Source organism: Planococcus citri, chromosome 3 (assembly GCF_950023065.1).
Source record: "Planococcus citri chromosome 3, ihPlaCitr1.1, whole genome shotgun sequence".
Classification (NCBI taxonomy): domain Eukaryota; kingdom Metazoa; phylum Arthropoda; class Insecta; order Hemiptera; family Pseudococcidae; genus Planococcus; species Planococcus citri.
The window spans coordinates 51,389,315-51,409,814 of NC_088679.1; the positions used below are offsets into that span (position 1 = coordinate 51,389,315).

Genomic DNA, 20,500 nt, shown 5'->3' on the forward strand with positions numbered 1-20,500 from the left:
CGAGCGTTCAGTACAGCAAGGCAGTCTGCACATTTTGGCTCGCGAGCAAACCCCACAAGTCGTTGTGGTCAAGATCTTATTCGACGGTATCTTATTTCCAGGTACAGCAGCGATGGTGTCTCCGCAGGCGTGACCTAACCGACGGTGCCAGAGCCGGACCTCATCGTCGACCACCACCGAAGCTGACTCATACGCAAGGTCGTACCTAAACCGAAACTCATGCAAACCGTCCTCATTCAGCTCTGCACGCACGATTAAGCTACCATTCGGACCGAAAAGACACACATCCTCGGCCAGTTCCAGCTTACAGCCCTTCTCTCGGATACGTTGAGACGAAAGTAAGTTCGAGGCAAATTCCTCTGAGTATTTAACACCGTCCATGGTGTATTTTCGATTCTCGGCATCGTACAGAACGATGGTACCTTCCCTAGTCACCGTAACGAACTGACCCTTCTGAGCAGTCCGAACCAACTCTCGAATTTCCCTAGACTCTACGAAATACTCAGTCGAATTGACAAAATGGTTGGTAGCACCGCTGTCCAACAAGAAGACGATTTCATTTGGACCAGCGGGCTTCGAAGTACCGGCAGATTCGCCAACAGCCATCAAGGCAGTACCAGAGACATTATTTGGTCGCCGAGCTTGACCAGAATTATCGCCCCATTTATTACAATGGGCAGAAATATGACCTATCGCACGACATCGATAACAGCGAGGCGGATTTGGATCATTAGGCCCTTTCCAATTTTGATTGGTACTTGTACCAGCGTTAGTACCCGAACCGCCAGCAGCGTTAGCCTGAGGCTGAGTAGGCCTCTCATTCTGACCGTTTCCCTGCGTACCTTGACCGTTCCTATTCTGATAGTTCGATCCAGACCTACCATTAAAACCACTAAAATTTACTTGACCATTTCCCTGACCGCCGTTACGATTATTATAACGATTATTATTCGGATTACCTCCGTTACGATTAAAATTAACAATACCATTACCGTGTTTCAGATTACATACGCGAGCAATATGCCCGGGACGATGACAAAAATGACAAGTTGGCCTGGTATCGGCGGCGGACATGGCGGACGCTCTCGGCGTGGCAGACGACGACGTCGACGATTCACTATTTCGATAGGCTTCACAAATAGCCTCACGTATTCCGGTGGTGGAGTTATTGACAATCATCGCGGTACGCAGCGATATTCGAAGATTTTCGCCGGTGGTGGTCTTCGGCAGCCCGTTCAGAAGCCAAGCAGCTTCGTCTGTCTCACCGGAATCAGCACACAGCTTCTTGACGGTGTCGCAGTACTCTTCGGGACGTTTGAAATGCCCCATCTGCAAATTAGCGAGTCGAAGCTTGACCGCGCATTTTTGCGCAGCAGACTGCGAACCGTAACGCGCTTCGAGCGCATCGAGCAGCGCCTTTGGATTTGGCTGCGGGAAGAGCACCTGCATTGGCTGGGTCATCATCGAATAAATGGTATCGATGGCCTGCGCTCTTTTTACATCTGTCTCGGAGTCCTCCGCATCGTAGGTTTTAGACAGACCTAACGCAGCGAGCCTAATCTTGACCTGCAATATCCAGCCTTCATAGCGAGTGCCATCACCATCGAAACGTTGCGCATTATCGAGCGCCGGCGGTACGTAAGCAGCCATATCGACAGGAGCCTCTTCTTCGACTAACGCACTTTGTCTCGCCTTTCTTCTCTCACGTTTACGCTTGACTTTTTCAGCCTTTCTTTGGGCAGCTAATGCGGCGTCGACCTCTTCTTGTTCTTGCTTGCGAGTCTTTACCATTGACTAGCGATACTCTTTCGGCGGCACGTGTTCGACGGTCAATTCTACGAGCGTTAGGCGAAAACGGTCAACCTACTACACCCTCGCAGAATGAAGAAAAACAGCGTAACACAGCGTAGCGGTCGCGTAAGCGAAAACGGTCGCACGATAGCGAGGTAAAAAACGGTCGTTAAACAACGATAAAAGTACTTACGTATAGGCTAGGCCTATGGAACATTTCGGTCGCGTAATGGCGAACTTCGGCACGACAAAATTAAAATTTAAAAGTTTTTGTCGCGAAAGTAACCTTAGCTACTGCTACCATGTTAAAACGGGCCCATAAATCGAGCAAAAGTCGCGTATTCGAATAAAACCATCTTTTAAAATAGTCGGTGCACAACGTGCAATAAAACTGAAACCTTTCGAGACGAATAAACACAAACGTTCATTTCAACGTATAATTTAACAATAATAACGTGTTACATAAAACAACTTCAAACTTACAAAAGCTCAAAGTTTAGAGCAAGATTTGGGTACAAAAACGTTACAACAAGTAATGAAACAATAACTGAAACGAAACATTACAATAACGTAATCATACCTACCGACTAGATTTTATTAAGACCTATCTAACAATATCGATAGTAGCAAAGTCGATTAAATTGTGACAAAACTACGACACGTTGCTCTCACAACTCGTTGGTCATGAGAGAACTAACTCACCAGATGGCGCTTTTACGTAATTAATCCGCCAGATCGCGTATTTATGGAATTAAAATGAGTTGTAGCTGAATGCAGAACAATTTTCTCTCACATGAGTGACTGAAAATACTGCAATTTCTACCATTACAGGCTCCAATGTTGCAGCAACCCAATCACATTTTTTGAAAACCTAACATTAAAAAACCTTGACCTATAAATCCACCTTTCCTCATTCAAGTCGAAAATAGCTCTCAATGGTAAGAGTAAGTATGATCAAAACGAAAAATTTCCAGAGCTGTAGCCTCTCAAATTGAAATTGTGGAAACGTTTCACCTCCTCGTCTTGAAAGGTTTGCATAAGGTTGGGAGTATGAGATTTTTCTATGATTGTTTAGATGGTCATTTTGGACACATTTATCACGAATAACTGCAAAATATGTAATAATTTGTTGATTACTGATTAACAATTTAAAGAATATAAAAATTAAAACGAGGATGATAATTTTTCTAATGAAAGAAAAAATTACCCATTTTTAATCTGGACCCCTGGAATCGTTGTTCTTCATCACATTTTATTGCAATTTTATGTAAGGTAGATACCTTGAAAATTATATGCTCTGGTTTTCATTTTTAAAAGAAAAATCCCTAATGTAATTTTTTGGCGAACTTATTTACTTACTTTTATATTGACCTTCAGAATTACAAAAAAATGTTTCAATTTCTGAATTAATAAACTAAGTGGATACTTACAAGTTGGTATTGCGTTCCTTTCATGCTTTCTCAAAAACAACTAAACGCATGTAACGTAATATTCTAATCCTAATAAGCAATTAGGTAGGCATAAAACAAGTTATTCGTTTTATTGTGCAAAAAAATATGTACGAACATTTTAGCGTCTCGTTTTGAAACTAGCTAAGTAGGTTCGTTCAAAATATATCGCAGACAAATAAAAATAAAATCGCTAAAACGAAGTGAAAAAAGAAGGACTTTTCACGTTTTTTTTCTTCAAATATGCACATGGCAGTTATTTTTCTCCACGCAATGCATATTTTTTCTGGTACATATAAGTATCTACAGCTGCTTTCGATGCATATACGAATAAATATATAAAAATTTTTGATTACATCATTTTACTTTTATTACGAACATAATACCCTGAGGATTTTTTTGACATCTCTCTTTTTATTTTTGCGAAATACAACGTAATCTGATTCTTATTACGATAATGTTCATATTCCTGTTATACGAGAAATATTTTATTAAATAGGAAAAGCCGTCATTTTAAAATATCTTGCTGTATTTTTATTACCTTCTCGACGCATTTGTCATGTACGACTAATAGTGACAGCGAGAAAATTACGAATATAACAATCAAATGATGCGGTTTCTTTTTACGAGTTCCCTAATAATATGAAAAATATAGTTAACGATGAGCGTTACTGCTGCATATACGAGTACGAGTACGTTTCAGTTTCACAAAATAAAAAATATATATTCGACGAAATCCTACGCCAAATTCTTCTCACAATACAATACAAAAATAAAATGTTAAGAAATCCTTAGATTCACTTTTCAAAATAATAATACATAAATATGTATCCATACGTATCTCGTGAAATGATAATTTTTTCAAAATTTGGCAGAAAAAAGGGTCGAAGCAATTGAAACAATGATCATATTTCATTTCGAGCTTTCTTATGTGCTGATTGCTTTTTCTTATCGTAACGATCGATAGGTTATGCTGTATTCAGATGTTTGAAAGTCTGCCTAGAGACCGTGTTATCGAAGCATTTAAAGCGTTTAATTGCATGAGCTGAACACATAGGTATTAAGTATGCCATAATTTAAGTAGAAATTCTCTTAACTAATGATATAGGTATTTTTCTTCATAAATGAGAGTAAGTATTGAGAAACGTGCGTGTACTTACTCAATAGGTAACAGAAAAGAATCCAAATAAACAAAACATGTCGTTGTTGATGACTTACCTACACAATATTTTGAAATTCAACGCCTATAATAAATATCTACTTACGTTAACTTACGTAAGTAAAATTATCAGTACCTACCTATTTGAGAAAAAAACTCAAAAGAAAATAAATATAAATACTTAACATAAAATTTTCAATTTGTAAGATACGAATGTAACTACTGTCTAGTTCTTTAGTTTTCCGCATGTCAATCCATCATCACAAATTGCAATAAAAATTGAGATACGCAAATTTTTTCAAACACTTTCTGAAAACTGTTTATACTTTCTCGTTCAAAATCGGCTCATTAAATTGAAGCTACGAGTACATATGAATTTTCAAGGATCTTGATGAATTTGTGTAACAAGATACCTGCTGTGAAAACTGATTAGATTAGGTATAGGTACTCAACATGTTGTGTATATGGCTCATTTTGGGTGCTCCAAGTCTCAATGGTGCTGTTTTTTGTTATTATTGCAATTTTCAAAAAATCGAGAAAAATGGCCCAAAACTTACGAAATTTTGATATTTTGAAGTTAGCAATAATGACTAAAAAATTGACACCACTGTGGTACAAAATATTTCTCCAGCTTCAGAAATGGCATCTTTGAACGTTTTGGCATAATTAATGCGAAATATTTATGAAAAAAATTTTCAAAACACGAATTTATCCAAATAAATAAGCAATTTGCAAATTTTCAATCGCTCAGTACAACCTTAAAAAGGATGTTGGATTTTGACGGCAATAGCGTAGATCAAGCAGAATCTCTCAATACTTTCATTTAGGCCTGGACCATTTTCGCCGAAACATGTTGGGTAGGGGCTAAAGCGAAAAAACCACAATTTTTTCGAAAATGTCCTCTTTTTGATTCCCTCCATGTGGTACTTCCGAAGCTAAAATTTTTTCTGAGTAACTTTCAACTCAAAATGAAGGTCTCTGCTTAATTTGGTCAAAATTCGCCGACTTTTTTTTCGCTCGATACACCACACTGTGTATACAGTTTTCATTGAAAGAAAAAATTGTTGGATTTTGTGATTTTTCGAAGACGTCTTATGGTCTGACTTGCCTTATGTAGGCTTATATTTGTGCAAAGAAAGTTAATAGCTAAAGTAATACCTACACAATTCAAGCCATAAGTCGCCTACCATCATGAAAAAAAGGAAGACCACACTGGCAAATAAACACAATCAATAGAGAATGCGTTTGTCGTAAGAAAATAAACAAAAAAAAACCGCTCACGCAAATTGCGTTAGAAAACCGACTTTTCGGTTAACTTTATCGAACGACGCTAAAATTGTCAAAAATTTTAAATTTTAATAAAAATTGTAACAATTTTGGAGAAAATTAACTTTAAAAAAAAATCAATAATGCAGGTTGATTTCAACCCCGCCCTCTTTCTCAAAATGTTAAGAGATAAATAAATAAGGAAACCCCAATTTAAGTGAGTCGTCTAGTCGTGATCCTTAAACCCTGAAACGCAAAGAAAACATAGGTACTCTCACCCCCACTCCCACTGAGTCAACAAAAATAGTATCTGCGGCCTTTCAGTTTCACTGAAAAGTCGGTAAAATACATTCAACGTGGAACCCGAGATTTTTAGAAATCGTGTGTGGGGTAGAACGTAAGTAAGAGTTGCTTAATGGAAAGTAAACCAGCAAATGTGGGCGATGAAATTAGTATTGTTTGAGTTGGCCGTACCTCAAAAATTATCGTTCATTTTAGTCGCCTAAAATAAAACCGTAAATTGAAAATAGATCTATATTTAAAGAAATTTTCTGATTTGACAGGTTTTGACAACACGTGACGATGACATTTTTGACAATGTTTATCCTAAATGTGTAGATGAAACTTAATTAGGTATTTAATTTCATCATTTTTTTACCGCCGTGTGCTGTATCTTATACTTATACCTACCTACAGCATTTCCTGGTTAATATTTTATGTACTTACTCGTGTACCACGTGACTTCATACATACTCGTATAGCTCTCTGTACTCGTTCTTGAAGCAAAATGTCAATAATGCTGAAGAGTTGATTTTGTTGCTTTATTCCAGCTCCAAAGCAAAGGAAAAAGCTGGCGATGGTAAAAAGTTGTGGACAAAAGCTGTACAGAAAATTGCCATCCAACAGCAACAAGAAACTGCTTTGGCATGTATCGGTGAAGATCGGTTTCAGAAACTTACCTGTCCTACGGTTTGCGTTACCGCACATGATGGCGAAATTAAGGTAGGTACAGTAGCTCACCTGCTAAGACTAAGTGTTGATTAAGTATACCTTTTAATTTTTTCACGGTAGTAAAATCGATTCGTATTTCGTTGTTTTGTTCGTGGGTTTTCGGACATTGAAAAAATAAAATCAATTTGATATTTTTTATTGAAAGGAGTATAAAAAATTGAATGTACTTGATTGTTTTCAAATTTATTTTACATTTGGGTCATTCCACATCAATTGGACCAAGAAGTGGTAGGGGGGTTTGACGATTTTTTTGAAATTTTTCCTGTGGAAAGACCTTTTGAAGGGATGACCAATGGCGCAAATCGCAGCCCTTTAGCCCATTTTTAAAGGCAGCCAGGGGATGTCAAAGTTTTCAGTGAACTTAAAATATCATCCATTTCAGCAAGATTACTCGATAACCGCGATACCTACCAAAATGGAATATTTGCTCATACATAGTTAGGGGTTTTGAAACGCTTTTTGGTGATACATATTATAAAATTCAGTGTTTTCACTTTTTTTCATACAAAAAATTAGCTCCAAAAGTTTCAAAACGTATAGTTTTCATATCGTTCCGACTCTCAAAAATTCTGAAAAAATTATATTATGGACAACTCTTTATTACTGAACAACATATTAAAAAATTGGGATGGTACATGTTGCAAAGTTGATCTAAAAAAATTTAAATTTTGCGAAAAAATGCAATTTTTTGATTTAAAACATAAAAAAAACGTTTTGATCGGTGAAGTTGACCCATTTGACCCCGATTTTTACGTATCCGTTGAAAAAGTTGAAAAAACCCTTTCACTTGATAAAATAAACTCAAAAAAAATCAAAATTCGAAAAAATTCAATTTTCAATTTCAAACATTAAAAACAGTTTAAATTTATTCAGTTGTCTTATTTTGACCTCTTTCTGACGTATTTCATGAAAAAGTTGATAAATTCCATTTGACAAAATCATCAAGAGAAATTTTTCACAATTGCTCTTTCAATTTTGAATTTTGGTGGATGTAAAATTGTAAAATCTCCAAAAAAATGCTTTGGAGAGACTCTTTAAGCATCTAAAAAAAAATTTCGAGATTTCTTTTTGCAATGAAATAGTACATAGCTAGGTACTTCGAAAATTCTGGGTTGTGCTGAAACACCATCATGATGTGAAATTTCAGCGGTTAAATTTCATTGTTTTAAAATTTGGCAAATGTTAAAAATTTCAAATGAGCTCGTGAATAATACACATATCAAAATGTGAGATCCAATCGATTTGAAAAACTGACGTTTGAATCACCATCCCATTTTCGACTTTCTAAACCGATTGGACGTAGCTTTGAGCCCCTCTTAGAGTCTCCAGCAAATTTTTTATACTTAGTTTTGGATAAAATTTCTATGTTATTAAATTACATATACAAAATGAAATCCCTATAAACTCATATTAATTTTACTCGCGACCTTTTGCTTCAAATTAGGAACAAATTTCCAAAATTCATAAAGTACCTTTCTCCGACAATTGATTTTTTTTTTGAAAAAAAGAAACTACTTAACCAAAAAATGTGTCTTGATTGAAGCGGACAGAAATGGATTTTAGAGAATATTGTGCCCAAATCAGTTTTATCAAAAGAGGTCGCGAATCTTCATTTAAGATGCTTTTATGGACGCAAATTTTCAAATTTTCATTTTTTTTTTGCAAATAAATGAATTTTTTTTTTAAAACAATGAGCTTAAAACTCAAAATATTTTCTCACAAGCTTGAAAAAATGTACTAAAAGAGTACTTTTAAATTATTTTTTGAAGAAATGAAATAATATGATTTTGATATACGAGTATTTTAGTTTTTGGTTCATTTAAATTTGTTATTTGTAGGTATTTGTTTAGATGTTTTTGGATTAGAGGTTTTTTTTTACTCCGCATTCATTCAAAAACATTCCCAATGATTGAAAAATATTCTCTGTTGGACAATTTTAGTTGGTATGTTGTTGGTGTGCATCTGCCTGAATATCAGATCAATATTAATTTACACAGGGACCCAAAAACAATGAATTTGATCAAACGTGGTACCTACGTATGTAGGTATCTACTATCTAATCAAATTAATACCTATAAGGTTACTTGGATTTTCATGAGGAAATATACGAATGAGATACTTACATATATTAAAAGTATTTACTAGATAAACAATGTGAAATACTTGAGTAAATGAGTAATGTCCAATAATTAATCTCAAGAGGTATCTACGTATAAGTAAGTACTTCGAACGGATTAGTTGAGTACCTAGTACCTAGTACCTAGTACCTACCTACCTATCTAAATCTGTTTTAAAAGTTTCAATGGTAAAATATTCAAATTCTTACCAGATATATCCTTGTAATTACAACACATTCGAATTGTTTATAATCTGATTTTCCATGCTATGATTCGAGGTACCCCTACCTAAAGTTATCTAATATCTATCTCCCTAAACGTCTAAAACTTGGTGTGATTATTTTCGCAGAATTAACGCTAAGCTCGTCATTGTTCAATTCACGATGATACCTACTTAATATGATTATCTACTTACATAAAACAAATCACACTTTTGTACGGTCGTGTAGTGTAACGAAATTTTGGATATTTTTTCAGTAAATTTTGCGTGTATATAAAAGATACATACATAATTCTATCTAAACGAAATATTGTAGAGGTATTCTAGATTCAAGTATATATTAAGTACATAAATATATATCGTTCCAGTTACACGAACTTTTCGAAAATACTTAAAACTTGGTTTATAAGCGATTTACCCGCTTACCTCGATCCTTACCTAATAAATTAATACAAATTGTTAGTTAAATTTTAATGCCATTTCTTGGTTGAAGCTTATTAAAAGTATACATATGCGAATGCGAGTATGTGATGCGTAAAACCCTCTCCAACTCTCTTATCACTGCATCCAAAAGCATCAATCTATTAAAACCTGTGAGTATAAGCAAAGTAAATTTTGTTATGCGTATTCGTTATTCGTTAACATACGATATAACTTGGTTAATTCTCTCATTTGAGTACGTAACGAGTAACGTATGTAGGTGAAATGGAAGTATCTAGTTTTACCTACTTTATTTACCTACATTGTTTCGGTTTTTAAATTTCCTTTCGTATGTATTACCAGAATGAGTGGTTTTTCTTTTCCGGATGCTTATTGTTATATGTAGGTATAAGTACCTGTATTTGGATGAAATGGTTTTCAAGTTACATACGTATAATGAATTCTGCATGATTTAATATCCCATGTGTAAGGATGCATGATACATACCAACATGAGTTTCGTATTCCAATTGTCTGATGTGTTTGATAATGTGAATTTGAATTTGTAATGTAATATTTAATTGAGACCATCGCGAATATGTCCCTTACCTACCTATCTAATTCTACCTCGAATCGTATTAATAATGACATCTCGTATACTACCGGTAATCTTTTATCGAAGCCTTTTGATCAATCTGTCTTTTTTTGAGATATGTATGTGTGAAAAAATTTAAATTGTGATTCACTTGCCTTCTAAAATATGTACTTAGGTATGTGAGTAATGAATTTTTTCTCCAAAAATATTATGAAAAAATAGATAGAATTTGTTTCTATATACATAAACTACACGTATCGACAATGCAAAAAGGTACGCTTACGATACTTATCAAGTAAATAGGTAGATATAAAATAATTTGAATCGATACCATTTTGAATGTATAATATACGTTTGCTAATAAGTAATAATATTTAGTCACATATAGGCATAAATTATGTAAAAATATTTATGTAGGTACATATATGAATAGGATTTCGCGAATTTCAAGTACCTACCCTAAATTTGTAAATTCGGGTTACATTGTTTGTGCAGTCAAACGTAGAATTATCAGTGGGAACGATCGCGCCCGAATCTTCATCATGTGGGGCTATCTCAATTGGAAACACCGAAAATTCGACCGAACACTTTTCGCATACAGGTAATTCATCAACTTTTATTGACTATGCATGCATTTTTTTATCGTAGAATTTTTCATCATATAGGTACATATTATCATAGTATGCTTGTATGGTTTCTGAGTAACGAAACGAAGGTTCTATGAAAGTCCTACCATAGGTACATAGGTACCAGAAGTGATTAAATCAGACAGGCTGGAGACGATCAAAAAACTCATGCTCTGATATAAATCTGTAGGTCTACTACGACAAATTCATCGTGAAAAATGCCGAGTTTTTAAAGTTTCTTTTTTCCTATCCTCTAGTCAAGGGATTAATTCTATCATCAAACGTTGAAGTTGCTAAATCATATTCTAGTCACGTTTATCCATCGTATATACATAATAGTAATTCGTTTTTTCTTGTTATAACAAAAACACATTTTTTGAATATTTTATCGTCATTATACCCACGAAATTTCTTTCTGGATATTGAATAAAACGCTCGCTACGATATAATTGAAATTTTATATTTTTTAATGCGCGTTTTGTTTACATTAATTACGTAGGCATATATAGTTACTCGTAGGTATTTAATTTCAACTCTTCATTTGATATTTTTGAAACCAGCGCGTCTAGTTCTCTACAAAACTGAAAGGAAATTGTCAAAAAGGGAAAAAGTGGGATTGGTAAGGGGTACCTAGGTACTCCAAGTCTAAAATTTCAATTTTGCATAGATAATTTATCGAAACGTATTTTGAGTAATCATTTTATTTTTATGAAATTATTTTCAAAGACAGACTATTATTTTGCTTTTGTAAATTTACCGCTGAAATATTTTTTTACATTACGGATTGACTTCAACAAATAAGAAAAGAGGAAGGGAAAAGGCTAATTCACGAATTGAAGGTTATTAGCAAACAAGCCATTGAATCCAATTTCAAAGTTATTGAAAAGAAGAATAAAGAAGTTTTGGATACAATTGCATTGATTCAAATTAATCTATGGTACATTGGATCATAATCTAATGAGATTTTATGTGATCCAACTGAATCCAATTCGATCAAGAAGTATCTAATGGGATTCGATTGGATACCTAAACATTTTTTCAAAACCAGAATTAATTTGATTTTCAGATTTTTTTCTGAATTACCCAAAATTATCTATTTAAAAATCAAAATCGCATATTTTGATATAAATGTACTCCTCGTGTTCTAAAGAAAAAATTATGTTCGAAACTTGCTAAAAAAAAAAAAAACAACAACAACAACTCCTACCAAACTAAAAAGTGAAAAAATTAATAAATTACATAATTATCTAAATCGGATAATCTACATAACAAATTAGAAAACTTTAAAAATAATAAAAACTTAAAGTGAAAAACAAAATCGGCGATTCTTAAATGATCCTGAATCCATGCACAAGATTTTTATTATCTGCCTACCTAGTACATTTCAAAACTAAAATTTCTCCAAAGAAAGCTACCTAATGAATAGAAAAACAAGATTAAATAACCTGCCTACCTACTTTTTCCATGAAAAAGAAAACAAATAAAAGAATGTATAGAAACTTTGGAGTTGAATGAAATAGGAATTTTTCTAAATTTCATAATTATTTAACGACTAACTTTAGTACTTCCACTTTGATTCATGTTGGTAAGATGTTCTTCATTAATATAAGGTAAATCGTTCAATTTTTCAAGACGAAGGGAAGGGGGTATTTTTGCAGTATAGCCGAATTAATCCATAACTGTGAAAATATTCGAACCACAAAATAGTGCAGATACGAAGTAGGTACCTATTGCACTATTGTAACATGTAATTACCTTTATCATTTACGCAATTTTTCGATATTTGGTGGTACTATTCCGGGCGCGTACGTGTTGCAAACCGTAAAGTAATAAAGGTTTCGCCGCAAAATAAACAATAAACAAAACAAATAAAAAATAAATAGACAATAAAATGAAAAGGATTATGTTGTTTTATTCGCAGGGTTTCTTAAATTTTTATTTTGCTCGTTTTTATCGAAAACCTTGGGTGAAATAGGGTTGTACAATGGTTTTATAAATTTTGATACCGCGCGTACACTTAACGTCATCGCTCTTCGTTCTTTTTCGTTATCATGTAGGTACCTACTACCTATACGTTGAATATGGAGTGATTTTCAAATATAATAAAGAAGTTTTGGGATGATATCTTATTTTTATTCAACTTAGCACATAAATACAGGTAACCAAGTTGCCAAGTTTTACACACACATTCGATGACGTGTGAGTAAATTTACATTGTATTGAAAAGCTATGGGAAAAAAACAAAAACAAAATAGGTATGCAATATGCATCTACCTATGTACACTACCTAAACCTATTGAAATATTTCCCAAATGATAGGTGAATAGTGAATACTCGTATTTTGACAATTTCAGATGTTTGAAAATTAACAGTAGGTACATTAGCTATGGGTCATTAGGTACCTACCTACCTACTTTCACTTATGTTACCTAGTCTTCTTGAAACTCATCGAAAAATATTAACCCGATAAAAGAAGTATAAACATTAATGTTTGTATTCCTTGAATTCGATTTTATTTCGAGTGTAAGGTACATTTATTAAAACCTAGCTGTATATTTCAGGATTGATGAAAGAGGAATTTTGAGCGAAGGTGCGATTCATTTAAAAAGTATATAGTTGAAACGACTAAGTACCTACACATTTATTCATTTACTTGATTGATTTTCGAGTCTAACGCACAGATTTAGCATTTCTTGGCGCAAAATACGAATACGAAAACGTTTAATACTTAATCTCCGCCTTCATTTTAAAACCCAAGTTGATCTTTATAACGCTCGATTCCTAATGAAATTTTATTGCTCACGTTTACATAGGAATGTAAAACGGAAAAAGTTCCTTCGCCTAAATGTTTATATTGTTGTATACGTAGACGTACGTATGTGATTGTGATAAAAGAGACAGACATTACTTAAGTCATTTGAACTTGGTAGGCGGCAGAAAAAGCTGTGATATAAGAATGATGTGCATTATGTGTAGGTAAGTAATGTTGGTACAACAATTTTTCTGTGGAAATCACGTCAAAAAATTGTCCTTATAAGTAGTTAGATCGATTACATTTCAGGATTAAATGTAAAAGGTGGGCGTAGTCTGCGAATTTACTGATACGTATTTTTTCTTAGGAAAACGATTTTAATTGAAATTCGAATGTTTGAATTTTCTCCAACACCCTCTAAAATGAGTAAAAAATATGAATTATTAAAATTTTGTCAAAGTGGGTGATTTAGTTTTTTGTAAATAGAATTTTCCATGGCAGAAAAATGTTGTAAAGTTGATAAGAAATCGTAATAAATTATCGTGATCTGCCAATCTTCAAATTTCAATATAGTGCACATGTATTACAAGTGGTACAGTGAGGTTCGAAACTCAAATTGCCCTATTCAGGTGGGAGGAGATGGCTGGCGAAGCTCTGCAGAGGACAGTACCTAATAATTCCAAAGAACATGTTTTTTTTATTTTTTATAAATGATTCTATTCTGATGAGGAACCCTGACGAGTTTCCTGCGTAGCTAGGGGCTTTAAATTTTTTCCTGGTATTAGTCTCCCTTTCGAAGTAACTCTCCTCCTCATCGATTTTTGCCAAAATTCAACTTATATTTTACGATTATTTCTCTCCAATTTTTGTCATGTCCCAATGGTCATTGATCATTGATCAATAATTAATCACGACCAAAGTTTTCTCACTGTGGTGGGATCTCAAGATTACAACTCATACCTGTTGCTTTATTTTTCTGTGCAATAATATCATCAATTTCTTTCTAATTTCATACTTATCATAGGTAGGTACCTACTTGATAAAATTGACAGAAAAATTCTACTCAGTATCAAACAAAAATAAGTATGTACCTTATATTGTAGTTGTATCAAATAAAAATCAATGATTCGTGGAGAAAAAAATGTAGGTACCTGCTTGAAGGGTATTATTTTCAAATTTTAACTCAATACAGAAACTTGATATTTTGTGTCGGAATAAATACTTTTTGCTGACGTAGGTATTTTTGGGACGCTGAATCAGTTTTTTTTTTATTGCGTTGGTAGGTAAGGTGGATTGTACATAGAACGTTGACTTTTCAACAAGAAAAAGACCTACCTAAGTACCTACCAGCTGGTACCGGGTGTTCTGTTAATACTTCCGAATAATTCGTTTAGTAATGCAGCAACCCTCAACTAAATATGTGAAAATTGGCCTGCCGGCTCTGAAAACTGAAGGAATGAGATTATGGAGTATTGAATGTAATTATTTCTTCCACCTTATTTAAACGTATAGCTCTGTAAAATCTATTACTCTCGAACTTGCCTATTTAATAAAACATCTACATATGTAGGTTCGTATGATTTTGCAAAAGAGGTAGGTCAATATTCATACTCATTTCATCTAAAAGCTAAGCTGTGTAGGGCTGAAAAAATATATGAAACGCATACCTAATCTTTACATTTTCATTTTAGATTGAAGTTGCACATTTTTTCGAGTTTTGAACTCACAAGAGAGGTACTCCAAATAGTAACTTTGTGCAATTATGTATTTCGAAATCTTGAGCTTTGACTTTGAAAGTTTGAGATGCATTCTGTAAGTATGTTTTTGAATTTTAAATTGGCGAAAAACTGAAAGCAAAATAAAGTGTGAGACACGAACGTTGAAAAAACTATTTATTATTCGAGTATTTTTTGCAATTATTACGAAATTTTGAGCTTTGACTTTAAAAGTTTGGGATGCACCATGTATGTTTTTGAATTTCAAATTGGTGAAAAACTGAAAGATCTCGTACGAGTATTATAGTAGGTAGGAATATATTTATGTATAGAGGTACCTACTTTTTCATACCTACCTGTTCATTACGGCTTTATGATTAAATTTTGTTGAATCAAAGAATCGAGATTTCAAAAAATCGTTCAACTTTACTTTTCATAAAATACGTTTTATTACATAATAATCTTAAAAGTCACTGTTGAATGTAGATTCGACTGTCGTTTAATATAATAACATGGATTTACTATTGAAGCGATGTTATTGCGGAGGAAATGAATGAACGTTTAGCAGAAAGAAAAATGATAACACTTTAATCCCAATTCGCATAATTTTACATTCTACCATGGTTTCGCGAGCACGTGCCAAGTTTTCATAAAATAGCATAAACTATTCCTTTTTACAAATATAAAAAGCCGACGATATGTGAATGAAATATTAAGCTGCTGATATGAACGGTACGCTTGCTATAACTTATTTTTATTTAAATCATGTAAGTTCTCGCCAGAAAATACACGCTATTATGTGTGAGAAATATGAAATATCAGCTTTCAAATAGCTAATCTTGAAACTTTTCAAAATACGTGTGTGATAGGTGTAAATTTTGATTTGATTACCTGTTCTTTTTTCCAATTCGAGATTGTAAGATTTTATTTGAAACATCGTATGAGTGTATGGGTAATCTTGTTTTAGGTAGGTATATACTTAAAATAGTTTTTTTTTTCAATCAAATTTTTACGATTCTTGGTTTTGAGAGGGAAGAAAAAGATTATTGCTCATGCGTTCCTACTCGATAATTTCTTATTTACTGACGTCGATATACCTATATCTAATTGTTTTTTGTTTTTGTTTTTTTTTGTCTTGGGCACTTTTATTTTTCAATGTAAGTTTGATTGTAAAATTTTTCAATAGTAAGGACCAGGAAATGATTTTTCTAAAGTAGAGAGGTAGCTACCTACGTAGATTTTTTTAATTTTTTTAAATGTACCTACCAAAGTGAATAAATCCTTGAAAGTTCTATTGTGAACCGAACACTGCGAAATGATTGATACATTTTTAATGTTACTAACTATTGTTCAAATACATAAGTTTGCTCAGGACGACTGAATAATATGAATATATATCAAGCCATTTGAATAAATATGCAGCCGAAAAGTAAAATATACTAATTACAAATACAATTAATTTGTGTTTGAAATTCATCATTTCGAGTGAAGTTTTTAGCCCGAAACAAACGTCAAAGATACTTACAAAATTTAATTCGACGAGTTAATTTAGCGATGTTGCTGTTAAAAGAAGGAAAACCTCAATAGCCTGGTGTAACCCTCGGCTCTGAGTCATTCTCATTGTACAAATATTAGGTACATCTAACTCTAAAGCGTATTTTAACCAGTTACTGGCGCCTGGAATGATGCATGCAGCTTTTTAAAATTTGCACTGTGTGCGTGTTACAACAAATGACTTCATTTTGTCACACGTTGCTTTTCGCATGACTGAGTATTTTTTCACGGATATTTTGTTGATATTTCTGCTTGGCTTGAGAAAAGCTCTCGAGTCGAGTCTAATACCGAATGCGTAAAAAGATGGATTTTTTCAAAAAGAAAAGAAAAAGAAATGAGCTGTTATTTATTGAAATTACTTGGTTTTTAGTTGTCAGGTAAAACTGTGTGACATTTGTTGAAGTACCTGCGTATTTTTGTTAGGTGAGTTTTGTGGCAAAGATTTCTTATATACTTACGCTTACATTTATCATTTTTTATTTTCGCTGAAAAATATTGCGTTGATGAATTTTCTTACAATTCTGTCCGTCGTCTATTTTATTTAGTTTTTAATTTTCTTTTACGTTTGGTATAAACTTTTAGTAAGCCAGATGGCCGATTCCCATTCATTTCGAATTATTCTTTGTTATAGTACTTCTATAGTCTACACTTACTGTTCGGTTGTACTTTGTACTTTTGTGCTATGTACATCAATATTTGCAATGGACTGTTGTTTATAATTTGTTTTCATTCTTTGCATTGGCTTCCATAGGTGAAATTTTGCTGAGATTATAAAACTCGTTTAGAATTGGTACAAGCATTTTTTTCCTGTGGGTATCATTATATTTTCAAATACCTGCACAGGTTATTCGTTACGATGTTTTTGGCCGTTTAATGATCCATTTTTTACAGTAGGTACTAGAGTGTTGTCTGATGACGTGATGAGTGATTAAATCAACTTATTTTTAGATAAAGTCAAGGCTGCAAAGTGCAACTAGGTATAGTGCAACTCATCTTTATATTCCAAGGTTTTTGAATCGCATCCGAGGCGTGTTGCTTTTGTTAAATTATTTATATGTCATGTTTGAAATCTGGTTGCTCTAGTTTGTTGAGTAAGCATTATTGGCAAGTACCTATAAAAATTATTTCCTTTTGTTTGATTTTCTTTCCCTCTCCTATAGTAAACCCTCGATTCCGTTACCGCTTTCTATCGTGAATTTAATTAATTTGTAGCATCTGATTAGTGATTACTAGGAAATTCAATTTAGTGGTAGGAATGTGGTTTTTGAATTCGAGGAGTAATTTTTCGATAGCTCCGGCGACCGCTAATGAATTTACCTCACGTGCCCTTTTCCTCGAAACATTTTTTATCTGCCCAATTCACATGCCCAAGTACACGATAGGTAAGTCTAAGTACCTATTTATTTATACGTAGGTACTTTTTTCGCTCAAATACCTACTCGTTTTCATCAAGCTGATTGAGTAAGTCTGATGTAAAAATAACCTATCTATAAATGATTACAAATTCATTTCATCATATTTTTTTCCTCTTAGTAATATTTCGCCTTATTATTAAACATAAGGTCGAATTTAATGCGTCGAAAGAAAAATACCCTGAGAGTTAGAAAGGCGTGAAAATACCATTACTTTTCAAAGAATAACGAAGCTAATTAAATGACAATGTAGCGGCACAAAGAAAAATTCACCTTTAGAAAAGATACATCGATTATACCTATTTATATAAGGGATGAAAACCGCTTACGGTGAAAAGTTGATTTTTTTAAAATAATAACAGTCAGCGAATCCTTGAAAATTTCTAGTGAAAGCGCCTATCATGCCGAAACACCTAAAAGGAAGGTGTCGGATTATAAGCATACCTACGGTTTTGGAAATGAAAATATTGTGCGAATTATCGCAACTTTGTCGTATTTTCTTTTGCCGTTATTTAATTATGAAAACGAATACCTAACTGTCAGTTTTCCTTTTTATTTTTTAATTATCGTCCACCTATTCGTTCTAACGTAAATGTGTTATGATGTACCTACTCAACATGAGATGCTCTTTGACCAGTCGTGAATAAGTTAACTATACCTATTTGAAAAAGGGCCACTCACTCGAGAAATAATTCATGGAGTAGAAAAAACATTTCAACTTTCGAATATATACGTAATAAGTACCTAAGCTACGATCTTATTTTCGCTAAAACAATTTTGTTTCATTTTAGATTTAAACAGGTAGGTAGTGAGTATTTCAGTTTCTTTGAGAATGCTTATCACATTTTGTTTACCCTTTTTCCCGTCATTTTTCACTTTTCTTGTATTACTTGACCTAGCTGTTTGTGAATTTTTTTCTGCTGCCTGCCTGTAAGTATTGCGTACTATAAGTAGATGCTTATACATAAAAATAAAATGCTTACAGAATTATATTTAAAAATGAGATTTTGAGAATGGAGGTTTTACCTGTTCCTATATTTCGAGCATCTGCAGTCTATTTTATTGTAGTTATTCTTTAAAAAAAAACAAAAAAAAAAAAACTAACAAGGAGTCGAAAAAAATACATTTTATTGTTTTTATTTAAGCACTTGCTATGATTCACGAGTTCATCAGTAATACAGATGATATCGACGAAAATGGATTTAAATTTGAAAAAAATATGATTTCGTATCACACAATTTGAATAGTGTCTATTTTGTAAGATGAGTAGGTGAGGAACTATTGAATAAGTTTAATTTGTTCACTTTCAAGCTTCATTTACCCAGTTTAAAGACTTTCGATCAAATTCCAAGAAAAGAATTGTACTAAATTATCCGATTATAAATAAGAAAAATATTCAAAATATAAAACAGACAGGAAAAATTGAAAAATTCTCAGTTTTAATTTTCCTTTTTATACCTACATTCGTTCTTTTTTCTGTTGAAGTTATTCGAGAAACACGCTTTAAATTAAGTTACGATAGAACAAAAAAAAAATCCAGTTGAAAATAAACGTAAACAATTACCTATTGTTTAAAATTCACTGGAGAATTAAACTATGCTGAAAAAATGTATTTCTGTCACGATAATACAAGTGTGTATAATAGGACATAATTAAAAAACAATTGTGTCGTAACGTTTTGTGTGCATATCTAAATACGCGATAGCAAGATGAAAAATATGACTAAACACAAAAGAAAAACGTAAATAGAATTAAGGTTATTATTTTTCGTAAAAAATTTCTCGGTATTTTTTTCTCGCAAAAAATCTAATTTTACAAAATTATTCGATAAAGGTCATCCAAAAAAAAAAAAAAATACGTTTATTAATGTGAAATTTTTTTTAAAAAAATTATTCACTTTTGAAATTTGCGCAATTCTCTGGAGTTTCCATAATATCTTAATGAATAATTTGAAGGGCAAAAAAAAAATGAAATAAAAATCGTAGTGGGAAAATAATAAAAGCTAGGCAAATTTTATTAAGTTGCAACAAACGAATGCATTATTCAAAACGTTTGAACGTTCACTGGAGCGCACGAAAATCTCGAGTGTATCATTTTACAAACGTATTAAAAGAAAAAGAATCTTTATTTTTCAAATGTACCATTGCAATTTCAAAACAATCTTGCTACGAGTGAAATGCTAGATTAAGACGAGTTTGCAACATTGTGTTTTCTCCTAAGGGATGAAATTAGTTGGTGGAAAAAAATAAAATTTAAAGCACAATGGGCACAATGCGTGCTGCTTTATCCTTTTGCAGCGTTGCCAATGCCATATTGAAAAATCCCGCCAGATTGATCCTAAAAAACCGCTAAAAACCGCTAAATTCCATATAGCAAAATCGCTAGACTTCCCGCTAGATTTTCATCATTTTTTTA

The 20,500-nt window shown here is 32.9% G+C and overlaps 1 protein-coding gene across 6 annotated transcripts in view; it reads left to right on the forward strand.

The window, feature by feature from the left end:
• LOC135839980 (adenylyl cyclase 78C-like) overlaps positions 1-20,500 on the forward strand; it is a 125,448-nt gene that overhangs the window by 82,101 nt on the left and 22,847 nt on the right. For 3 of the 6 annotated variants that reach the window (XM_065356273.1, XM_065356274.1, XM_065356275.1), the window contains 2 exons: positions 6,495-6,666; positions 10,522-10,627. In XM_065356273.1, the coding sequence (XP_065212345.1) occupies positions 6,495-6,666; positions 10,522-10,627 (278 nt within the window). Of the gene's footprint in view, positions 1-1,808; positions 1,947-6,494; positions 6,667-10,521; positions 10,628-20,500 lie in introns of those variants that run through there. The other 3 variants (XM_065356272.1, XM_065356277.1, XM_065356276.1) reach the window with 2 other exon arrangements.